Genomic DNA, 19,631 nt, shown 5'->3' with positions numbered 1-19,631 from the left:
TAGGCACGGTGCAGCGAGAAAACGGTATGCCTCTAAACAGATACTATAAGAAACCTGAAACGCACCCAAGACCGAACCTATAAATCAGTGTGCAGGCAGCGCGCTCCAGTCGCGTCAGGGCAGCGAGCACAGCCTAGAATACCGCGCTTCGTCGCGACCATCTCACCCCGAAAGGGAGTCCTCAAACTTGCAGGCTTCGAACCGGAGAGGCTCAAAGTAGTTGGAGCGGCTACGCCGCGTCCCGAGAGCTGTGGACGCCTGCAAGGCTCGGGCGCTTCCAAATGAGCACAACAGGGAGAAGCCAATTAGGGAAAGAGAGCTGGACCGGGGCAGTGCCGGAGCTGAGCCGGAGCTGAGCCGGAGCAGAGCCCGAGCAGGGCCGGAGCTAGGCCGGGGCTCAGGAGGCGCGGCCCGCCCCCAGGCGGCCTCCTAGAACGTCTGGGACTCGGCAGCGGCAGAGCCAGCGCCCGGCGCTCCTGCCCCCCACCCCACCTCAGTCCGCCCCACCCCAGACACTCTCGGCCGGCGGGTGACTGACCCGGCCAGCACCACCTCCCCCAACCCTGGCAGCGTGAAGGGAGGGGAAAGACAGGAAAGCCAGCGGAAGGTAGGGTGCAGAGCCCGGGGTCCCGGAGGAGTCTCGTCCTCTACGGGACCCCGGGGTAAGGGCGGTCCAGCAGGGGGGTGGGGGGGGGGGGAAGGGAAGAGTACATCGGGAGGTAAAGGCCGAGGCGGCGGCGGCGCGCGGGCGAGGCCCCTTTAAGGCTCTCCCCTCCCACCGGCGGCGCCGGCCTCCGCCCGCCGCTCTCCCCGCCCCGGGGTCCCGGCGAGAGCTGCGATTGGGCGGGCGCGGCGATCCCTTTGAAGTGTGGCTGCCGATCGCGGCTATTTGACGTGCGACTCTGGGAAGGCGAAGGTTTTTGTGTTGCTCGCCGGGGCTAGCGGCGGCGGCGGCGGCTGCGGCGGCGTCGGTGGAGGAGGGGTGGAGGTGCAGCGGCTGCTGCACCGCGCTCGACGCTGCGGAGCGAGCCCACCCGCCCCGGGAGCTCTCCTCCCCGGTGCTCCCCCTCCCTCCCCGCCCCCCCAGTGGCGCTGCCTCCTCCAAATGAGCGATTCGCCCGCTGGATCTAACCCAAGGACACCCGAAAGCAGCGGCAGCGGCAGCGGCGGCGGCGGGAAGAGGCCGGCGGTGCCGGCGGCGGTGTCCCTCTTGCCCCCGGCGGACCCCCTGCGCCAGGCGAACCGGCTTCCAATCAGGGTTCTGAAGATGCTGAGCGCTCACACCGGCCACCTCCTGCACCCGGAGTACCTGCAGCCGCTGTCCTCCACCCCCGTCAGCCCCATTGAGGTCAGTCTCCTGGTCGCTGCCGGCCCCATTCCGCCCAACACTGCGGGGCCCACGGCCCTACTCCCTGCGCCCCGGGGCTCGGTGCGACGCCCAGGTCCGGCCACGCCGGCACACGGGGTGAGGAGGGACCGAGGGAACAGGGATCGGAGTCCACCCAGTTCTCCCCAGGCTTCTCCGTGGAAGGTTTCCCAGTCCACACTCGCCTTTCGGAGCTACGTATTTTGGACTGGGTTTGCTCTTGGAGTCTCCGCTGGGTCCTTTACTTTTCCTGTGGCACCCAGTTTTCAGGCTAGAGATGATCTCTGCCTTTCCCGCCCCCACCTCCCCGCGCCAACACACACACACACACACACACACACACCCCACCCCGGTCTGGTGTCTTTGGAGCCGCATCGCCCCCGTCCCACTCCGCCTCTGTCCCATCCGGTTAGAGCGCTCTACGCCCAGGCACTCGCGATCCCAGGTCTTTCTTCCTCCCACTTCCCTGCGTGCCCTCCCCGGGAGGGAGGGGCTACAAGGAGAGCGCCAACGGCAGCCCCTAGCTTCAGAAGGCGCTTCGCCCGGCTCCTGCCTCGCGGCGCCACCGCCAGAAACCCGTCCCAAGCGAAGTTCCCCAAACTGAAAGAATAAGTTTTTTCCTGGGCACTGAGGAGGGGGAAATTAGAGGGTAGGGGGCGAGTCACAGCCCCTCCCCCAGCCCCGATTCCACAGCAGTCACCTGCTCCCGCGGCGGCCTCTGGTGGACCACTTCCACTGCCCCATTCCCCCCGGCCCGTGCCGCACTCTGGGACGCGGTGGATCGAGGGACCCCACCCCAGGCCCTGCGCGCGCAGTTCTGCTCAGCTGCCCCGCCCCGCCCCGCCCGCACTCTCAGACCCTCTCCCCAGGCCTTCCCGCCCCGTCGCGCCGCCGCCCGGGCCCTCCGCACCCACCCTGCTCCCCAGGCACCCCACTTGCTCCGTCAGTTTCGTAGTCTCACCCCCTTCTCCCTCCCCTTGCCGCTGTCTCCCACAGCTGGACGCCAAGAAGAGTCCATTGGCGCTGCTGGCCCAGACTTGCTCGCAGATCGGCAAGCCCGACCCGCCGCCCTCGTCCAAGCTCAACTCGGTAGCGGCGGCCGCCAACGGGCTGGGAGGGGAGAAGGACCCTGGCCGCTCCGCCACGGGTGCCGCCTCCGCGTCTGCGGCCCTCAAGCAGCTGGGGGACTCCCCAGCCGAGGACAAGTCCAGCTTCAAGCCCTACTCCAAGGGCTCCGGCGGCGGCGACTCCCGCAAAGACAGCGGCTCCTCCTCCGTGTCCTCCACCTCTTCCTCATCTTCCTTGTCCCCGGGAGACAAGGCGGGCTTCAGGGTCCCCAGCGCCGCCTGCACGCCCTTTCCCCCGCATGGAGCGCCCGTCTCTGCGTCGTCGTCCTCGTCCTCGCCCGGTGGCTCCCGGGGCGGCTCCCCACACCACTCTGACTGCAAGAACGGCGGCGGGGGTGGAGGCGGGGAGCTGGACAAGAAAGACCAGGAGCCCAAGCCCAGCCCGGAGGCTGCGGCTGTGAGCCGTGGCAGCGGTGGGGAGCCCGGCGTACACGGGGGTGGTGCGGAGGCTGGGGCCTCTGGGCGCAAGTCCGAGCCGCCCTCGGCGCTGGTGGGGGCCGGCCACGTGGCGCCGGTGTCACCCTACAAACCGGGCCACTCGGTGTTCCCGCTGCCACCCTCCAGCATCGGCTACCACGGCTCAATCGTGGGCGCCTACGCCGGCTACCCGTCTCAGTTCGTGCCTGGCCTGGATCCCAGCAAGTCTGGCCTCGTGGGAGGCCAGCTGTCGGGGGGCCTGGGCTTGCCACCCGGCAAGCCCCCCAGCTCCAGCCCGCTCACCGGGGCCTCCCCGCCCTCCTTCCTGCAGGGATTATGCCGTGACCCCTACTGCCTGGGAGGTTACCACAGCGCCTCGCACCTCGGCGGCTCCAGCTGCTCCACTTGCAGCGCGCACGACCCCGCCGGGCCCAGCCTGAAGGCCGGGGGCTACCCACTGGTGTACCCCGGGCACCCGCTACAGCCCGCTGCGCTCTCCTCCAGCGCCGCTCAGGCCGCGCTCCCCGGCCACCCGCTCTACACCTACGGCTTCATGCTGCAGAACGAACCGCTGCCACACAGCTGCAACTGGGTGGCGGCCAGCGGGCCGTGTGACAAGCGCTTCGCCACCTCGGAGGAGCTGCTCAGCCACCTACGGACTCACACGGCCCTGCCCGGCGCGGAGAAACTTCTGGCCGCCTACCCCGGGGCTTCCGGCCTGGGCAGCGCCGCCGCAGCCGCCGCAGCTGCAGCCTCCTGCCATCTGCACCTCCCCCCGCCCACCGCCCCGGGCAGCCCCGGGTCGCTGTCTTTGCGGAGTCCACACACTTTGGGGCTAAGCCGGTACCACCCCTATGGCAAGAGCCACTTATCCACAGCCGGGGGCCTGGCCGTGCCGTCCCTCCCCACAGCCGGACCCTACTACTCACCGTATGCGCTGTACGGACAGAGACTAGCCTCAGCCTCCGCACTCGGATACCAGTAACTACAGCTCTTGCTCCCACCCAACCCTCCTCTCCTTCCCCCCCCACCCTCCGCCTCCCTTCCCCCCCCCCCCCCCCCCCCCCCCCCCGGCCGCCTCGCCGCTGCAACCTCCACTACTGCTTGTCCCTGCCGGGATTCCCCGCCCAGACCCTCCCCACCGGACTGTGTATTTATTTACTATAATGTTAGCTTACAAGCTGGGAATATAAGTGCATTAACGGCCCACACGAGTCAATGGTATGCAAAAAGTCTGTGTTCCCCAAATAATAATATTAATCACACAAATAACTACATGTTCCCCGCCCCTCTTCCTTTCTTTTATTTTTCTTTCCTTTTTCTTAGATGTAAGTGGTTTATTTTCCTTTTGCTTTTTTTTTTTTTTTTTTTTGGATTGGTTTGGTTTTAGGGGGAGGAGGGAGAGTTGGGGTTCTGGGGTTCTTCTATTTGTTTTCCCTTCGTGGGGAGTTTCTTGCATGCTTCCTAACCGTTAAAACGACATTTGCCCCTTCTCTTTTCCCCTCGTTCCCCTTCAGTTCTTCTTGTTTGAGGTTCTGTTTTATCCTTTGTACAAGTAACAGAGAGGAGATATTTTTTGTAACGCGTTTGGGGGGTCTAGGGATCCGCCTTGGTGGCAAGAGGTCTTGTGTTCTATTGACCCAGAACTCTGCTCTGTGATTCCTCCCCTGCAACCCTCTCCTCCTGGGGTCCTTGGTCTGCACCCTGGCCCCCAAAATTAGAGCCTTGCTCCTCTAGCTTGCTCTGAGCACTGAGAGCCCTGACCCTGCCAGCAGGCTCTGCCCTGAAAGAGAGGCCCTAAGGCCTCTGACAGCCTTTTTACCTTTCAGATGCTTGGTGGCCCCAAACACCCGGTAGTCCCACTGCCTGCTGGTGGGGGACTTGTACGGCTAGTCTTATTCAATCAAAAGTCCTAGAAGGCCCTGCTGGTTGCTCTTTATATTTTGCAAAGTGCATTTATAGTCTTGTTTTTCTCTCCATTGTTGGGATCCCTCTCCTGATAGGGGTAGGGTCAGTGATGCTTGCTAGATCCTTCCAAAGCAGACCAGTGGCAACATCAGAGGGCAGTACAACCTTGTTAGCTCCATTAGGGGACAGTTGGGGGGGCAGGGAGTACACAGATCACAGTAGCCCCATCACCCCCTTCCCAGGCCTGACCCAACAGAATCCCCAAAGTTGGCCGTGGGCTTCCGTGGGCTCCCTCAGTGACTGGGATTGAAGACTCCACCCCTGGGTCTTCTCCCCACACCTACCCTCCCTCCTGGTCTTATGCAGCAGTGCGGGGGCTGTGGGGCCTGTTGGGGATGAATAGAGCTCTCCCTTGGTAAGACTTATTTTGTTAATAAATGGAATACTTGGCTATATTCACACCGTGGTGTGTTTCTCTCTTGCCTCACCCACTGTCCTGCTTCCAGACACCTAAGCAGATGTCCTTTTATTCTTGCTTAAATACCTTATGGTTTCCTTCTGAAATTTCCGTTCAAGGACGAATTTAATGCCTTTCTTCAAGAAAGGGGGAGGGGAGGGAAAAAAACAAAACTTATGCCAACGCATTACAAATAACATGAAGCCGTCTTTATGGGTTTGTTTGTTTGTTTCTCCCACTTGGTTGTTTAGCTCCCAGCCTCGCTTCAAAGTCCTTGATATTTCCTGGGGACAGGGTGAAGGGAGTGTGTAAATGCGGTTTTTCCTCTGGGCCTAGATTCGAGGTACAAGGAGCTGAGCAGGGAACCAGGACGCGGGGCTCAGACTTGGCAGCACCGTCCCCCGAGCCCTGTAGGTATGCAAAGTCGACGTGCCTCTGGCGCCACCTAGTGGCAGAAAGACAGGTGACTGGCGCCGACCCCGACGACACCTTCCGCGCTTCCCACTGGAAATGCGAATGATTTCCTCCTCCTGACTGCCTTTTCTCCTTGAAACCAAATGCACCTGCTGACATGGGTGCTTTGCAGAGCTTGGGGGCTCCCCAAGGCCAGCGCTGAGTTGCCGACCCGAGTCATTTGCGCCCCCAGAGACTTCTCTGGAGGGGTTTCGGTTTTGCTGAGAAGACGCGGTGTTTACTCAAGACTTTGAGACCACTCTTCGGTCCCTGTTGTCTTGAGCTCACACGACTGACACCCGCTGGGGCATCCCCGGGCAGGCGATGATGGGGCGCCCTTTGCCAGGATGGTGGGACCAGGGTCGGGCACCTCCCACTGCCCGGGTTTTCCGCGAGGCCGGAGGAGGGGACGGACGGCCCTCACGTCTACCCTGGGCGGTGAGCGACCAAGGCCGCTGGCTCCCCGGTGCACCCGGCCAGGGCGCGCGGGCGCTCGGCCTGCTCCTCTTGGACGCGACGGGCCTCCTGTTGGGCGCACTTCAAAGTGGTCTGCCTCGCCCCCTCCTGACCGCTCTCCTCTGCGTTGGCCCCGCGCCGCTTTGGGGATCTGCTGTTGGCGCTGCTGTTTTGCTTTGCTTTCTCTGTGAGGATTGTGACTTAACTGGGCAGTTCGTGCTCCGCAAGCTTCGTGCGTCTGAAACGTCCGTCCATAGACCCGAGGTCAAGGACGGAAGGTGGGGTGGGAGGGATGCCTTCTCTGTCGGTCCGCACTGTTTGGGAAGACACCACACCCCGCTAGAGAATCACAGGGGGGGGGCCTCCCTCACCCGGTGTCACGCTCTCTGGACTTGACAAAGCCTCAACGTTAGATGTTCTTGGGAGGTGGCGGGGGCGGGGGGGGGGGGTTGATTAGGGTTCTTTGAAGTTTTGCCACTATATCTTTGTTTCTGGCCAAAATTCCTTTCTCTGTCAAGAGGACCTCAGGCTTCTTCTGCAGAAAGTGTCCGTGCTGGCCACCAAAAGAACTTAGGTGTGTCCCAGGGGAAGGGACCTCGGCTGCTAGTGTCTTTGGGCACGTGGGGGAGGGCAAGTCCGGGAGAGGCTAAACAGGCTGTGGAAGTCACCCTGGGACCAACTCAGGACCTTCCTGGGGAGTCGTCATTATCTGGGTTCTCAAAGTTCAAATTGGTCAGAATCTTTAAATGACTTGAAACTGTAGGGACTTGCTTTGTTTTTCTTTCTCTCTGTTGTTTTGTCTGCTGTTGGTTATTTCCCACTTCCCTTCCTCTCAAGTCCTCTTTCCTTCAGATACCTTTTTTTTTTTTTATGGCTGCTAAAACTTCTGGAAATTGCTCCCCCTGCAGGAAGACTTAAACTTTTCTCTTTTCTTAAACTTCATGGGCTTCAGACCTCCCTAGCTAAGGACCACAGCGTTCCTCTTGTTGGGAAAGAGAAAGGAATAGACTCACTGTCTCCAATAGTGAACTCTCTGTATAGCAAAAGTCGTGTTTCTAAAGCTTCTTGGCTTATGCATGAGCTTAGAAACCCCCCAGACCATTGAGTTTCCCCAGAAAATGTATTTGTGGCCTTTGCAGACTGGGAAGGATGCCCTTTGCGTAGTTGGAATAAGCTGCCCCCAACTACCCTTGTGACATCAAAGGGCAAGCATTGTGGTCTGGAGTGTCCCAGTTCTCACCCTGAAATGTCAGCCCTCCCCACCATAAATGGGTGCCAGTTCCAAAGAAATGTGGCTGTTTTAATTAGCTGGTGGGGAGTTGCTTACTTTCAATAGCTAAATTCTCATTAGACAAAGTTGCTGTTTTAATAGAGATAATACTCCCCACCAACTGCTTATTTGCATAATTAATTCATCTAGCCACTCTTTTCTTTGAGAATCACCTCTACCTTCTATTTCTCCACCTCATTCTCTTCCTAGCCCTCCTCCCTCTTTTCCTCCTAATCTCTCCCAGGCGCCAGAAATGGGGCCTGTGTTCCCAAGGCACCAGGAAGGGTGGAAGCAAAGAGCTGGAACTTGAGACACTGGACGTTCCTGGCCCCAGGTCAGATTTTCACACCTCTTGCCTGGTTATTTTTGTGGCCTCGTGGGCAGCTGCGGGAGGAAGGGAGGAGGAGAGGGAGGGGAAAGGCTCCTTCTCAGATACAGGGTTGACACGAACAGAGTTGCATGGCGTTGGGTTTTTAACTTGCCAGTCGTCCCCCCCCCCTCCGCTAACCCACCTCCAGAGAAATTGGGGAGCTCAGGAGGTGTGGCGCCCTTCTTTAGGCAGCCACAATTGCCTTGCCCTACCCGGCGTACTGGGACGTGCCTCTCGATATATGAGCTAAGTCCTGCCTGATGTATGTCTGGGTTACCATGGAATTCGTCTTGCAATAATCCTGAGGCTCTGTACTTTATTAATCATTCTGTAGGGGAAGCTGCACTCCAGTTTTCTGTTTGATTTGATTTCATTCGTCCTGTCTTTTTACAAAATAGATGGTTGAGTGCATCCGATAATGTATGGTTTAATTTGGAGCACTATGGGTTTGAATTATCATTTTCATAATGTGCTGTGCATTAATGTGTTACATCATTTATAGAGAGGAATGTGCTGGGTTTCAAAGTTTCTCCTGAAAGCCAAAGTCACCTAAAGGAAGCAAAGCCAGATCACATCGACCCATCTTCTTACCTTGCTGCCAGAGAAACTCCTGCCTCCCAGCCTGTGGTTAAATCTGCCAAAGCTCATAAAACCCAACATGAGGCTTTTGTGTTTCACATAATGCAGGTGGGTGTCCAGGTTTGGGGGGGAACTTGCACATGGCTGCCCGGGAGCCATCGATGGCAGTACAAAGCTCCCTCTCATTATTGCATAACAACAGCTTTTGCAGCCGACCCGGTTTGAGGAGACCGCCAGTGGATGGCTCTCCGTAGACCCTAATCCCAGCCCTCCCTCCCCAATGGCTGTAATAACACCAGCTGTCTGTTACTCAAACTCTGACTGAGGAGGAAAAAGCACTGATTATCCAAATACAGTCATTAAAGGGGAAATGTGTTTTTAGGACTGTCAGAGTGATTAATGAGGGCTAGCCGTCTTTGCAAATGCACTTGTTTAGTCTAACTGGCAGCTTCTATTTTCCTATTGATTTATTGCAGCCGTTGCCGGGCCTTGGTGTGTGCGGAGTCAGGGCACTTCACAACTGCGCCCTGTTTAAACAGGAAAAGCATGCACCATTTTGTCCGGGAGGGAGGGAACAGCCTAAAGTCTCTCCCTTCAGTGCCGTCTCCAGGGGCCCAGACCAACAAAGGAGACATTAAAAACCTGCAGCCTGGAAAGGGAAGGAAGCTGCCTCCCCTCACTTGTCCCCGGTCACTCAGTTCCAAGGTCAGTGAAGACGCACCACGGCCCCTGGACAAAGCCTGTCCTATTGTAACTCTCGGCATGCCCACGTTTTCTCCTCCAGTCCCCCAAAAACAGCTGTCAGCCACTGGGTCCAAGTACAGAAAAGGCACCCAGCAGAGGGGAAGGCTGCAGAGGCCAGAAACAGAGAACTGAAGCATCCTCCCACCCGAACACACACACACACACACACACACACACACACACACCTACCTCTGCCTGGGTCCAGGATGGGAGCCAGGCCAGGGGCTTCATGGGGAATCGATGGAGTCCAACAGTTGATTTCCACTTTTAAAAAGAGGTAGGGGGACCACAAAAGTGATATCTACTTCTTTCCGCTGGTACACTTAATGTTTTGACAAATGATGCACCTGATGACAAAAATAGAGAAATGGCAGCTTGAAATTCGAGTGCTGGTATTTGGGGATTAATACTTCCAGGAGGTCATCATCAAAGGGACAGGATTTACAGAATTCCTGTTTATGTGCTGGATGCCATAAGACACAGGAGAAAACTCAGACGAAATTCTTGTCTGATTTAGTTGGGGGAGATAAGACGCACCCGTGAGTCAGGGAGCAACATAGCGTTACATATAAGCGCGTTTATGCTGATCTAATAAAGTGCTAAATCGTACTGTGCAGACAGTGGAGGATAGGACAGGATGTAAGAAGGTACTAATTGTGTGGACCAGATGGGTGGGCTGTAGGAGCCGGAGGGGGAGACCACTGGGGCTGATGGGGGGCACCTTGCCATCCAATCTGTTGGGAGGCTCCTTGGAGGCCCATCCTTTTTCTGAAGGCTGAAGATGGATGAGGCCTTCATTCCATAGTGATAAGAGAGCTGGAACTTGAGCCCCTGAGCCCATAATTTCCATTTCTGAAGCAGATGAAGGAAGACGCTTTACTGACACTGTATATGGCACATCTGAATTTTCTTCCATTCCTTTCTTCCTAATCAACTTGCACCTGCCAGAGAGCGTTCGCGGCACAGAAATGGTTTGTACTCTTCCTGAATGAAGGGCCTTTCCAAGTCTTCCCAGGGTGCCTTCCCAAGACTTCCCAAGACTTCCAAGCACTATTAGCACTTACTAAAACAGGAGAAGCTGTCAGTGGATTTGGATCACAGATGAACGGGGAAAACTCTCTCTTAAGAGAAAAGAAGTTGAACCTACTGGCTGAGAGAAATGAAGCGACTGTATTTTATAAACTTTAAAACGGAGATAAAAGTTTAAGTACACTTACAGTGTACTTTAAGACTGTCCTGGAAAGTCCAGGATGTCTAGTCATTGCATATTGGGGAGAAAGAGCATAGAAATGGGAGCCAGAAAACTGGGATTTTCTTCTAGTTCTGAAACTTAATTGCTGTGTGACTTTGAACAAGTCACTTAATCTCTGAATCTATTTTTCTATTTCTGAAATGAAGCTATTGGGCCCTCTAATCTTGAAGCCCTTTCCAACTGGAATATTCTATGAGTTTATAAAATGTTTAGAGTAAAGCATTATGGAGGTCAGAGCTGGTTAGAATGCTCCATCACTCATCCCCAGTCAAGTACAGTTCTAAAGTTCCTATCAAGACAGTGAGTGTGAAAGGTCCAGAAGAAGAAATGTCATGACTTTACCTCAATAATGGCGGGGGGGGGAGGGCGGGGGGGCGGGGAGCAGGGGAGCATACAGAAGAAAAATACTGTAATGTGGAATTTTCACCCAGAGAAGGGACTCTCTTTTTCATTTCAACAAAATGGATTATTAAAATATTTTTTTTAATTTGATGAGATCCTGAGTGTAGTTTAGTTTTGATGCGGGTATTTCAAAGACTGATTGGGTACTTAAGCGGGTCAGAAATGATTGTTGAAAATAACGTTGAGAATCCTGTGAGGTTAAATCAAGGTCTACAGAAAGAATCATGTTTCATAACCTACCGCCAATTGCTTTTGGAAAATGGAACTGGCAAGAGAAGAAGTGAAAAGCAGATAAAAATCAAACCATGGAGGAGTTGGGGGGACCTTTGCTCTGAGTGGGCAGCGGGTATCTCCACAGCTCTTTGGAACATAAAATCAAGTGATCCTTCTGGAGTTTAAATCAGAGCCAGATTTTAGAGTGGAAACAGTAATTTGGAACCTGTCAGTGCACATTCCCTGCGTCCCGTTTGCTCTCCTGGGTGTGTGTAATTACGACCATGTACATGTGTCTGGTGTGGGTTACACACAGGTTTGTAGCCAGCCCATAAGGAAATGGAGTGACTACCTCAGTCCTGCCCCTCCCTTCCAAGAGCCAAGATGCTGCTCGGTGCAGTGGGTTTGCAACTCGGTAAACATTAACAAAGTGCCCACTACATACTAGGTACCACGGTCTTCTCTGGGACAAGAAAGATGGGAGAGACACGGACCTTGCCTCAGGGAGCTTCCAGTCCAGTAGGAGGCAGACGTGTGAGCTGAAATATATGATGGACCAACAGCTCTATTCGTGTTGCGATGGTCAATACAGGCCAGAGTATGCTGTGGTCACAAATGAGCCCCACCATCTCAGGGGCTTAACAACAAAGGCTTATTTCTCGTTTATACTACATCTCCATCATTGACAAAGATCTCTGTATCTGTCAGGGTTTGAACAGAGAAGCAGAACCAGTAATATAGTAAGGCGTTTATTGCAAAGCATCAGCTTATGCGATTGTGGTGGCTAGCTAAGCAAGTCTGTAGGACACGCAGGCAGGGAAGATCCAAGGCTGGAACTACTGGCATGAGCCCTTTGGAGTCTCTAAATTCAGGGAAGGCCTGAGCCCTCTTTCAAAGGGCTTGCCTGGTTAGGTCAGGCCCACCCCAGACAACCTCCCTTTTGATCTACTTAAAGTCAACTGATTAAGAACTTGAATCATATCTGCAAAATTCCTTCACAGAAGCACCTAGATTCATGTTTGGTTAGCTAACCGGGAACTGTCATTCAGTCTAACCAAGGTGACCCATCATCAGAAAGCATCACAGTGTTGCACATAATTTATCAGGCCCACTGACTAACAGGAACATCCTTGGTGGTCAGCGGGGGAAGAACTGAAGAATCTTGTACAAACAACACTTCAGGCCAAAATGACATATGTCACTTCTGTTCATCTGTTCATACTCCTCTGGCTAGAACTGATCACCCAGCCTCTCCTAACTGCCAAGGGCAGGACACTGACCCTCCCGGGAAGGAGAGGAGAATTGGAGAGGGTGCTCTCTGGGCACTCTGACCAGCTTCCACCCTGCCCTCCCCATGCTCATTTTACACAGGGGGAAACTGAGTTTGCAGTGTGATGAAGGCATGCGTGACTGTCCATGGCCACAGTGAGACAGAATTCTCCTCTCCCTCCGTCCAGCTCACCTCCACCCTGCTTCCTCGGGCCTCAACAAACAGAAACTCCTTCCAAACCCACTGAGCCCTGTTTACCTGGAGAAAGTTTACACTTGAAATCACAGGAAACAGGTGCCTCTGGGGATGGAATGCTCTAGCCAGACAAGCCTGGCCTCGCAGTTAGGGCAGACATCTCAGACCTATGAGACCCTGAAGTTCAAAGAGATTTGTGACCTTCTGCATACCTTGTAGTCCCGAGATCTCCACCAGGTGGCTTGCAAACAACCTCCTCTTGGATCATCAAGGCAGTGTATTAACAAGCCCTCCTTACAAGAAGGGTGGAGACCTCCCATGTATTGGATTCTAGGAATGCTTTCATCTGTGAAACTTACAAAAAGGTTCAGGATGGACCGAAAGTGATAGTGATCAATGGTCACTGACAAACAAGTGCCATCAACAGTATGTACTGTCATTTGAGACGAGAAAGGTCTGGGCAACAGGGGTCAGATGTGGCTTCTTTTCCTTCTCTAACATTTACGGAGCGCTTGCTGTGTGCCAGGCACCGTGCTAAGCGCTTTCCATACAAGACTTCATTTCATCCTGGCAGCAAGTCTCTGCAGTGAGTCTATTATTGAACACTTTTTGCCCAGGGACACAAAGCCAGTAAACAGTAGAAGCAAGATCCCTGTCAAGTCTCTCTGATTCCAAAAACCTATACTCCTGCCACAGGAGCCACCACGTACTGTGGTGAGGCTGGTGCCTTGCACGAGAGCATCTGGCCAAGCGGAGCATGTGGGGTCTCCGTGGCGGCCCCAGGACACCTAGCCTGGGCCGCATCCGTGTCCAAGAGGGCCTTTCTCTAAATCTCCCAATGGCTCTAAATGGGTGGGGGCAGGATAGGTGGAGACTTGTCAACCTCAGACCCTCTCCTCTAAAGACTGGGTCAGAAAAGAACTTTAAATCCCCTGATCCCCAGCTCACCCCCTGCTGGTCACAGCTGAACTTTGCAGTGTAGGTGTACTTGTGGGAATGTTTCCTGAGAAACTGCTACCTGTGCTAAATGCTGTCAAAGAAGAGAAGATGCATAAGACATGGCCCCTCACATCACACTGTTTAAAATCTCTTAGGGAAGACCGTATAAACACCTACTAACAATGTGAAATAAAGTATGACATTAACACATGAAGGGGACTCCTAAAAAGTGCCAGGCGTTCAGAGCACCCTGGGAGTTGGAAGGATGCATTCGTTCACCCAGTCCCCCACGGGAAGGAAGAGAGAGGTCTTTGAGGCCAGTGGGACAGCCTGAGCAAAGCCCAAAGCCAGAGTGTATTGGAGGATGTCCCTCCGGTGCACACCAACCAGCTTCCACCTGCAGGGAGCATGAAAGCAAGAGTAACTTAAGGGAGCCGGGGCTTTGGGGCCACCAGCGCAGGTGTGGGCAAGCAGTCAAAGGAGGACGACAGCCTCACTGCGGACACAGCACAGTGAAGGGGTTGCTTCCGAGGGAAGGAAGGCTCTTTGCAAAATTCAGCTCAAGGCTTGGAATTGAAACATGCATCACCTGTGCTGGCCTTGCTCTCCCAGTCACGGCCACCCACCCTGGGCTCTCTCACCCCCAGGGCCCACCTTCCTGGCTCCGGTTATACAGTGTCAGGACCCAGAGCACAGAGAGGGTCTCAGGAGCCTCTTGATGGTGACGGTGATAGGTGGGACCTTCACGTCCATCCCCTTCCTGATACTCACCTGTCTTCCCTGACCCCTATTCCCTCTTCTGGGGGTGTTGACCCAAATGCTCATGGAGAGCATCCTCCTTTGCACCCCTGCTCCCAACATCACCCTCCCCTGTCCTACCCCCAATGTCATTCCTCCCCCCAATACACATACACACACACACACACACACACACACACACACTCCCTCTCACCTCCCTTCCCTCCCCCACCCCTTCCCCTCCATTTGTTTCAATGAACAGCCCCTTTTATCTATTCTGTAGGTACAAATGAAGCTGTCAAATTTGATCAGGCGCTTGATATGACAGGCCGTGGGAGTCAGGACCCCTTGAACAGAGTGGGCCTTGTCTGTCACAGCCTGCCTGACACTTCCCATAATGCCCAGACTGATGAGATTCTGAGTAGGGCCCAGCACATTTTCAACTCTATTTTGGGTGAAAACCCTTCTTGAAAGATCTTGAAAGGAGCTGGCAGTTCAGCCGCCCGGATGATTAATGAGGGTTGGCTCCGCTGGATGGATTTCTCCTGGTGCCAACGGCCGTCCCCCCAACAGGCTAGAACGTGTTGCCGTTGACTTCCCCCAGTACTTCCCCCACAAGGCGACACCCCCCAAAAAACCTCTCCCACCAACCCTTGGACATTCCCGCGGGCCGCCCCTCGCCTCCACCTGCAACCACTCTGACCGCATATCTCTCCCCATCCTCCTCGTCTGATGCAGGAGCAGCCCCAGCATATGGAAAAAGTTAACTGTCGCAGCTGAGGGAGGCCCGGCTTGAGCTAACAGGGCCCGCTGGACAGCTTTGCAGGTTTTTGAGGGGCATGGAGGGAGTGCTGAGAGGGGACCAAACAGGACAGTGACCCCTGAGTGCCACGTCACATGCTCCAGTGGGCAGGGTAGGCCTCTCCACTTTTTCTCCATGGACTTCAGGAATTCTGGGGACAAGACCCGCGGGGTGTCTAATGCCCCAGAGAGATAAAGCCTTCAAGTCCTTGTTTTTCCTCATCTCACTGTTTCTCACGATTATTTTAACCAAGAGAGTTCTTTATTGGGCAGGACCCTCCAGTGTAGGGCAGAAGGTCTAGCATCCTTGGTCTCAAGACATGACTTGTTTTTGGCATCCCCCCACCCCCCAGTCATGGAGACAACCAAAACTATCCCCTACACCTCCAAACAGCCCTGGGGGTGGTCCAGCCCTGCTTGAGAACCACCATTAGAGGGACGAGTCTCCCCTCTCCCTCATGCTTTGAGGGCCTTGTCCTCATCTCTGCCTCCTTCTGCTCTCACACCCTCAAGCTCGCTCAGTGGAGAGAACACCTTGAAGGAGGGGAAAGAAGGAAAGAAGGAGGTTCTCCCACCCACCACAATACTAACTTTTCTCCTCCACTGCTTGCCCCAAACCAGCCCTGCTTTAACCTCTGTCCTCTTGCCTTCCTCTCCTGCTGTCCTATTTTTCCTAGCAGATTACAGCTTATGCATGCTTCAGGTGAAAAAAAATGTTGCCTGAAACTTCTTTGGGCTTTCCAAGCTCAGAATCCTTCAGGAACAGGCCAGTGAAAGGTAGTTGGGGTCAGAAAAGTGCTGTTTCTTTTTGGAACATGGAACATGGTTTTTTCCTATGGAACATCCATAGGGGTTTTTGTTGTTGTTGTTTTCAAGCCAGGCTCCAAGGTCTGGGGACTCTATCAGAGGAGAAGCAGGGTCCTAACCCCAACCCACCCACGATCTCCTGTGGAGTAGGCTAAGCCAGTCCATGAGAGAGGGTCTCCAAGAATACCAAGCCATACGTACTCTCTTCACTCTATATTTTCTTCTCCCCCTTTCCTTCTGAAACAGAAAAAGAAAAAGAAAAAAACACCATAGTTTACCCACCCCAGGCCACTGGGTAGATGTCCAATGAGCTCTGAGATCATCCAGCCCCTAGATGGACCTAGCACCATCTGTAGGATCCTTCAGTACCATCTACTAAGCATCTGTTACATGCCAGGAATTGGGCTCAACTCTCAGAGTAAAATAGTGAGCAAAAAGACACACAGCCCCTGCCTTCCTGAAGCTTATAGACTAATAAGGAGAACAAAATTAAACAATTCAATGTAGGATTATACATCGTGGTAGTAGCAATGAAGGAAAAGGAGTGTTCTACCGCGCATACAGAGAGGGTGTAACAAGGAATGCTTGTTTAGAACTAAGGTCAGAGAGAGCCTCTTTGGGACCATGATCGTGAAGCTGAGACCAGAAGGCTGAGCACGGCCAGCCAGATAAAGAAGGAAGAGTGTCTCAGGCTGGGGAAATTCATGCCCGGGCATCAGCCAAATTCTCCTGTCATGGAGATCCTTTTCCCTTGCAGCTGTGCCTCCCTGGAAGGACAAAAGCTCAGTAACTCAGCCAGAGCCCTGGAAAAACCAGGAACGGGGAGGAGCTTGGAGGAGAAGGGCAGCGAAGGGGTGTGGAGGGAGAGCACTGACCACCCAGTCACCCCACAGTCCAGGGCACCACTAAGGTGGTTACCTCGGCAAGCAAGAGGGAGAACTGGAGACTGGTCTGGGGCTGACAGGCCCTCTCAGGAGGGTTTCAGGGATGCTCTCAGGCCGAGTTTTGAGCTTCGCCAGCTCCTGGAGCTGTGATGTGGGCAACGGCTGATGGAGACAGAAATTAAATGAACGATGACACAAATTAATACATAATTACAAGATTCTTGCCCAAGAGGGAAGCTTGAGGGTGACTCAGCTTTCTCTCTTCCAGAAAGATAATATTTTAATGAAATACTGGAGAGTGTGTTACTTACTCTTAGAAACCCATAGGACTTCATTGGCTCCCCCCTGAGCGGCCCCTCTCTAATCAAGGCCAAACCTTTAACCTAAAAATCAAGTCCTCCACGGAATGGCCCTGACACCTTTCCACCCATCCCTGCCGGAAATTTCACAGGAGCCAAACATGACGGCTCACTGTTTCCTAGACATCCAGCTCTTGCATCCAGTTGCTCCTTCCTCCTAAAAAGCCTACCCCCTCTCACAAATTCACTGGTCTCGTTTTCACCCCAATCGGTTGCTCTGAATCCTCTGAGCCCCTTATTTTATCTCTCTGATAGTCTTTGTCTATGTGAGGACCCCTCACCACCCCTCACTGGACCATGAGTACCTTAAAGGCAAGAAGGATCTCTTATGCATACTCATGCCCCCTGTATGCCTAGGACAGTGCCAGGCACAAGGCAGGCCATCCATAAATGCTTGCCAAATTCCATTTAATCTGAAAAGAGCTAAAGAGCTTAAGCATTTGTCAACATCTTTAAACTGAAGTCACTACTTTGATGAGAGAAGAGACCCCCCAGGAGGTAAAACTCAAAGGAACAAGAGAGACAAAAAAGGCAATCAGGCAAGAGAGAAAAGATGCAAGTCCTTTATCAGTGGCCCAATGGCCACTTGTTCCAGAAGTCTTCCCTTCTCTCCTCTGTCTCCCCATGCCCAGAACAGGAGAGGTGCTCCTGAGGACACATGATTTGGGGTAGGGCGGCAAACCCTAGAGGCAGGCAGAGGAGACCCTCCTTCTTCTCCCAACTTGCCATGGTGGCTGGCATTCTCCCACTCAACTCATTTCTTGGAGTTAAGGAGCAAAGTCCTGGGGGGAAAAATCATAACAATGTTCTATGAATGGGGGAAAGAGAGAAGAGACCCCCCCCTTAATACATCAGTGTTCACCAAACCTGTTTGGGAGCAGCCCACACCTAAGTAGACAGAGAGCAGGGCTCCCGGGAATGAGACGTCAGAAGATAGAGGGGTGGGAAGGAGCCAGGTCCGAAAAGCTCTGCAACATGAACATTTCCCCACGAATGGCAGCTCCCGGATTGGTGTCCCTGGGGAGCACCCGGCAGCCAGAATGCTGCCAGAAGGACTTCCCTTTCCTGTCTCAGTGCTGACCCACCCCGTGCTCACTGCTGTACCCACAGTGTCCAGTCCGTGCCTGGCACGCAACAGGCCCTCAACAGGTATTTCTTGAATCAACAAATAAATTAATATGGCTGTAGGAAGGTGCTGGGGATGGGTCCCAAGGGGAAGCTGGTCCTTGCTCTCAATTCTGCAAAGGGATCCAGCAGACCTGTGGAAGTTCAGACCCACGTTGCGGGAAGCAATCCCTGAAATTAGCCAAGCACCCCCATCTAGCAGACAGAGGTCCACAGCTGAGCAGCCTAGAAAGGACGCATTTGCACACTTACCCCACTGGCTTTTGGAACAGAACCAACCTCCCTGCTGTCTTTCGGGATTTCTTCCGGGAGAAAGAGAATTTTCCTGGCCACTGGGCCAGAATATAAAAACAAGGCTACATAAAACAGGCCTAAGAGGGAAAGAGTAGGCCAAAAACAATATGCTCCTCTCCCCCCTGTTTCTTTAGGACCTCAACCTCTTTTCCCAGTGAGGAGGAGGAGGAGGAGAGGGGAGCAGAGCCTAATGACCCCGTGCCCCCTTGCCAGGACAGAGGTCCTCGCAGGCAGGGAGTCAAAGAAAACTTTTTCGAGACTGATTACCAAGAGGGTAACTAGGTACACAGAGCACATGTGAACAGGCTCCTCGTTTCCAATTCAGGACTGTCAGATGGTGATTAATGACTAACAGCCACAGAGCAGCCTTGATTGCCAAGTGCCGTATTGTTAATGCTGACATTTAATGAGGCCGGACACAAGTCCAGCACAATTCCACACCATCATCTGCAAATAGCGCTCAACAGATTTAATTGGTTAAGTATTTGTGTGTGTGTCTGTGTGTGTGTGTGTGTGGGGGGGGGGGGGGGAGGTATAAAGGGCAGAAGAAAGGGATGAGATGTTGGTGGGTGAATCTGCCCTACAAGGACATCTCTATTTTAATACGTGTAGCGGTGCGATCGCCCAAGTCAGGTGGAGTGAGTCCACACGACTGTCTCCGCAGACCTGAAATGCAACCGCAGCCCCCAGCAGAAAAGTCTCTGATATGGTGGAACGGGCCACCACACCCTCCCCCACCCCGCCAACGCATCTGACTCCTGCTGCGGTCCCCCCACACCACCCACCACCATCACTGCTGTCTCTCAGGGGCAGCTGGGAACTGGCATGTTTGTGAAGTTAGAACACATGAAAGAGAGTTGAAAGAAGAAGTTGTCTAGAAGTGGGCCTGGATCCAGGGCTCCCGAGAAGCCACTTTTTCACTGGACTCAGATCAATGGCCCCTTGGCCCGCCTGCCTGGGCGGCTCCTCCCCTGCCAAGAGAGAACTGTTACCCCCATTCCGGAACTCAACACTCTCTTAGGAGAGGAACGGAATCCATCTTATTGTTCTGGAAAAAGAGTCCCCGGCAATGGGGACAGAGGGACTGGCCCAGCAAGGATTCTGTAGGCCAGCTGAGCAAGGTGACAACGGGTGTGGAAAAGGAGATGTTGGCTCCAAAAGGGCGGATCTAATGCAAGGCGTCTGCACTCATGGAATCCTGGCTA

At 54.2% G+C, this 19,631-nt stretch overlaps 1 protein-coding gene and 2 long non-coding RNA genes across 3 annotated transcripts; 2 read left to right on the top strand and 1 right to left on the bottom strand.

Moving 5' to 3' along the window:
• Nucleotides 1–1,076: 1,076 nt before the first annotated feature.
• ZNF703 (zinc finger protein 703) lies at nt 1,077–3,937 on the top strand. Its single transcript, XM_042982659.1, has 2 exons — nt 1,077–1,348; nt 2,363–3,937. The coding sequence occupies exons 1-2, from the start codon at nt 1,106–1,108 to the stop codon at nt 3,893–3,895; spliced, it is 1,776 nt and encodes a 591-aa protein (XP_042838593.1). The 5' UTR covers nt 1,077–1,105; the 3' UTR covers nt 3,896–3,937.
• Nucleotides 3,938–5,399: 1,462 nt separating this feature from the next.
• LOC122237903 lies at nt 5,400–18,931 on the bottom strand. Its single transcript, XR_006216646.1, has 4 exons — nt 18,385–18,931; nt 16,683–16,810; nt 9,337–9,494; nt 5,400–6,498 (listed from the first exon to the last, which is right to left on the bottom strand). It is a non-coding gene; the product is annotated as an uncharacterized LOC122237903 (long non-coding RNA).
• Nucleotides 6,693–8,486, top strand: LOC122237904. The gene is made up of 3 exons (XR_006216647.1): nt 6,693–6,758; nt 7,665–7,788; nt 8,327–8,486. It is a non-coding gene; the product is annotated as an uncharacterized LOC122237904 (long non-coding RNA).
• Nucleotides 18,932–19,631: the final 700 nt, after the last annotated feature.

Source organism: Panthera tigris, chromosome B1 (genome assembly GCF_018350195.1).
Source record: "Panthera tigris isolate Pti1 chromosome B1, P.tigris_Pti1_mat1.1, whole genome shotgun sequence".
Lineage (NCBI taxonomy): Eukaryota > Metazoa > Chordata > Mammalia > Carnivora > Felidae > Panthera > Panthera tigris.
Note: the sequence above shows the minus strand (reverse complement) of the source record. Positions and strands in the feature narration are given on the sequence as shown.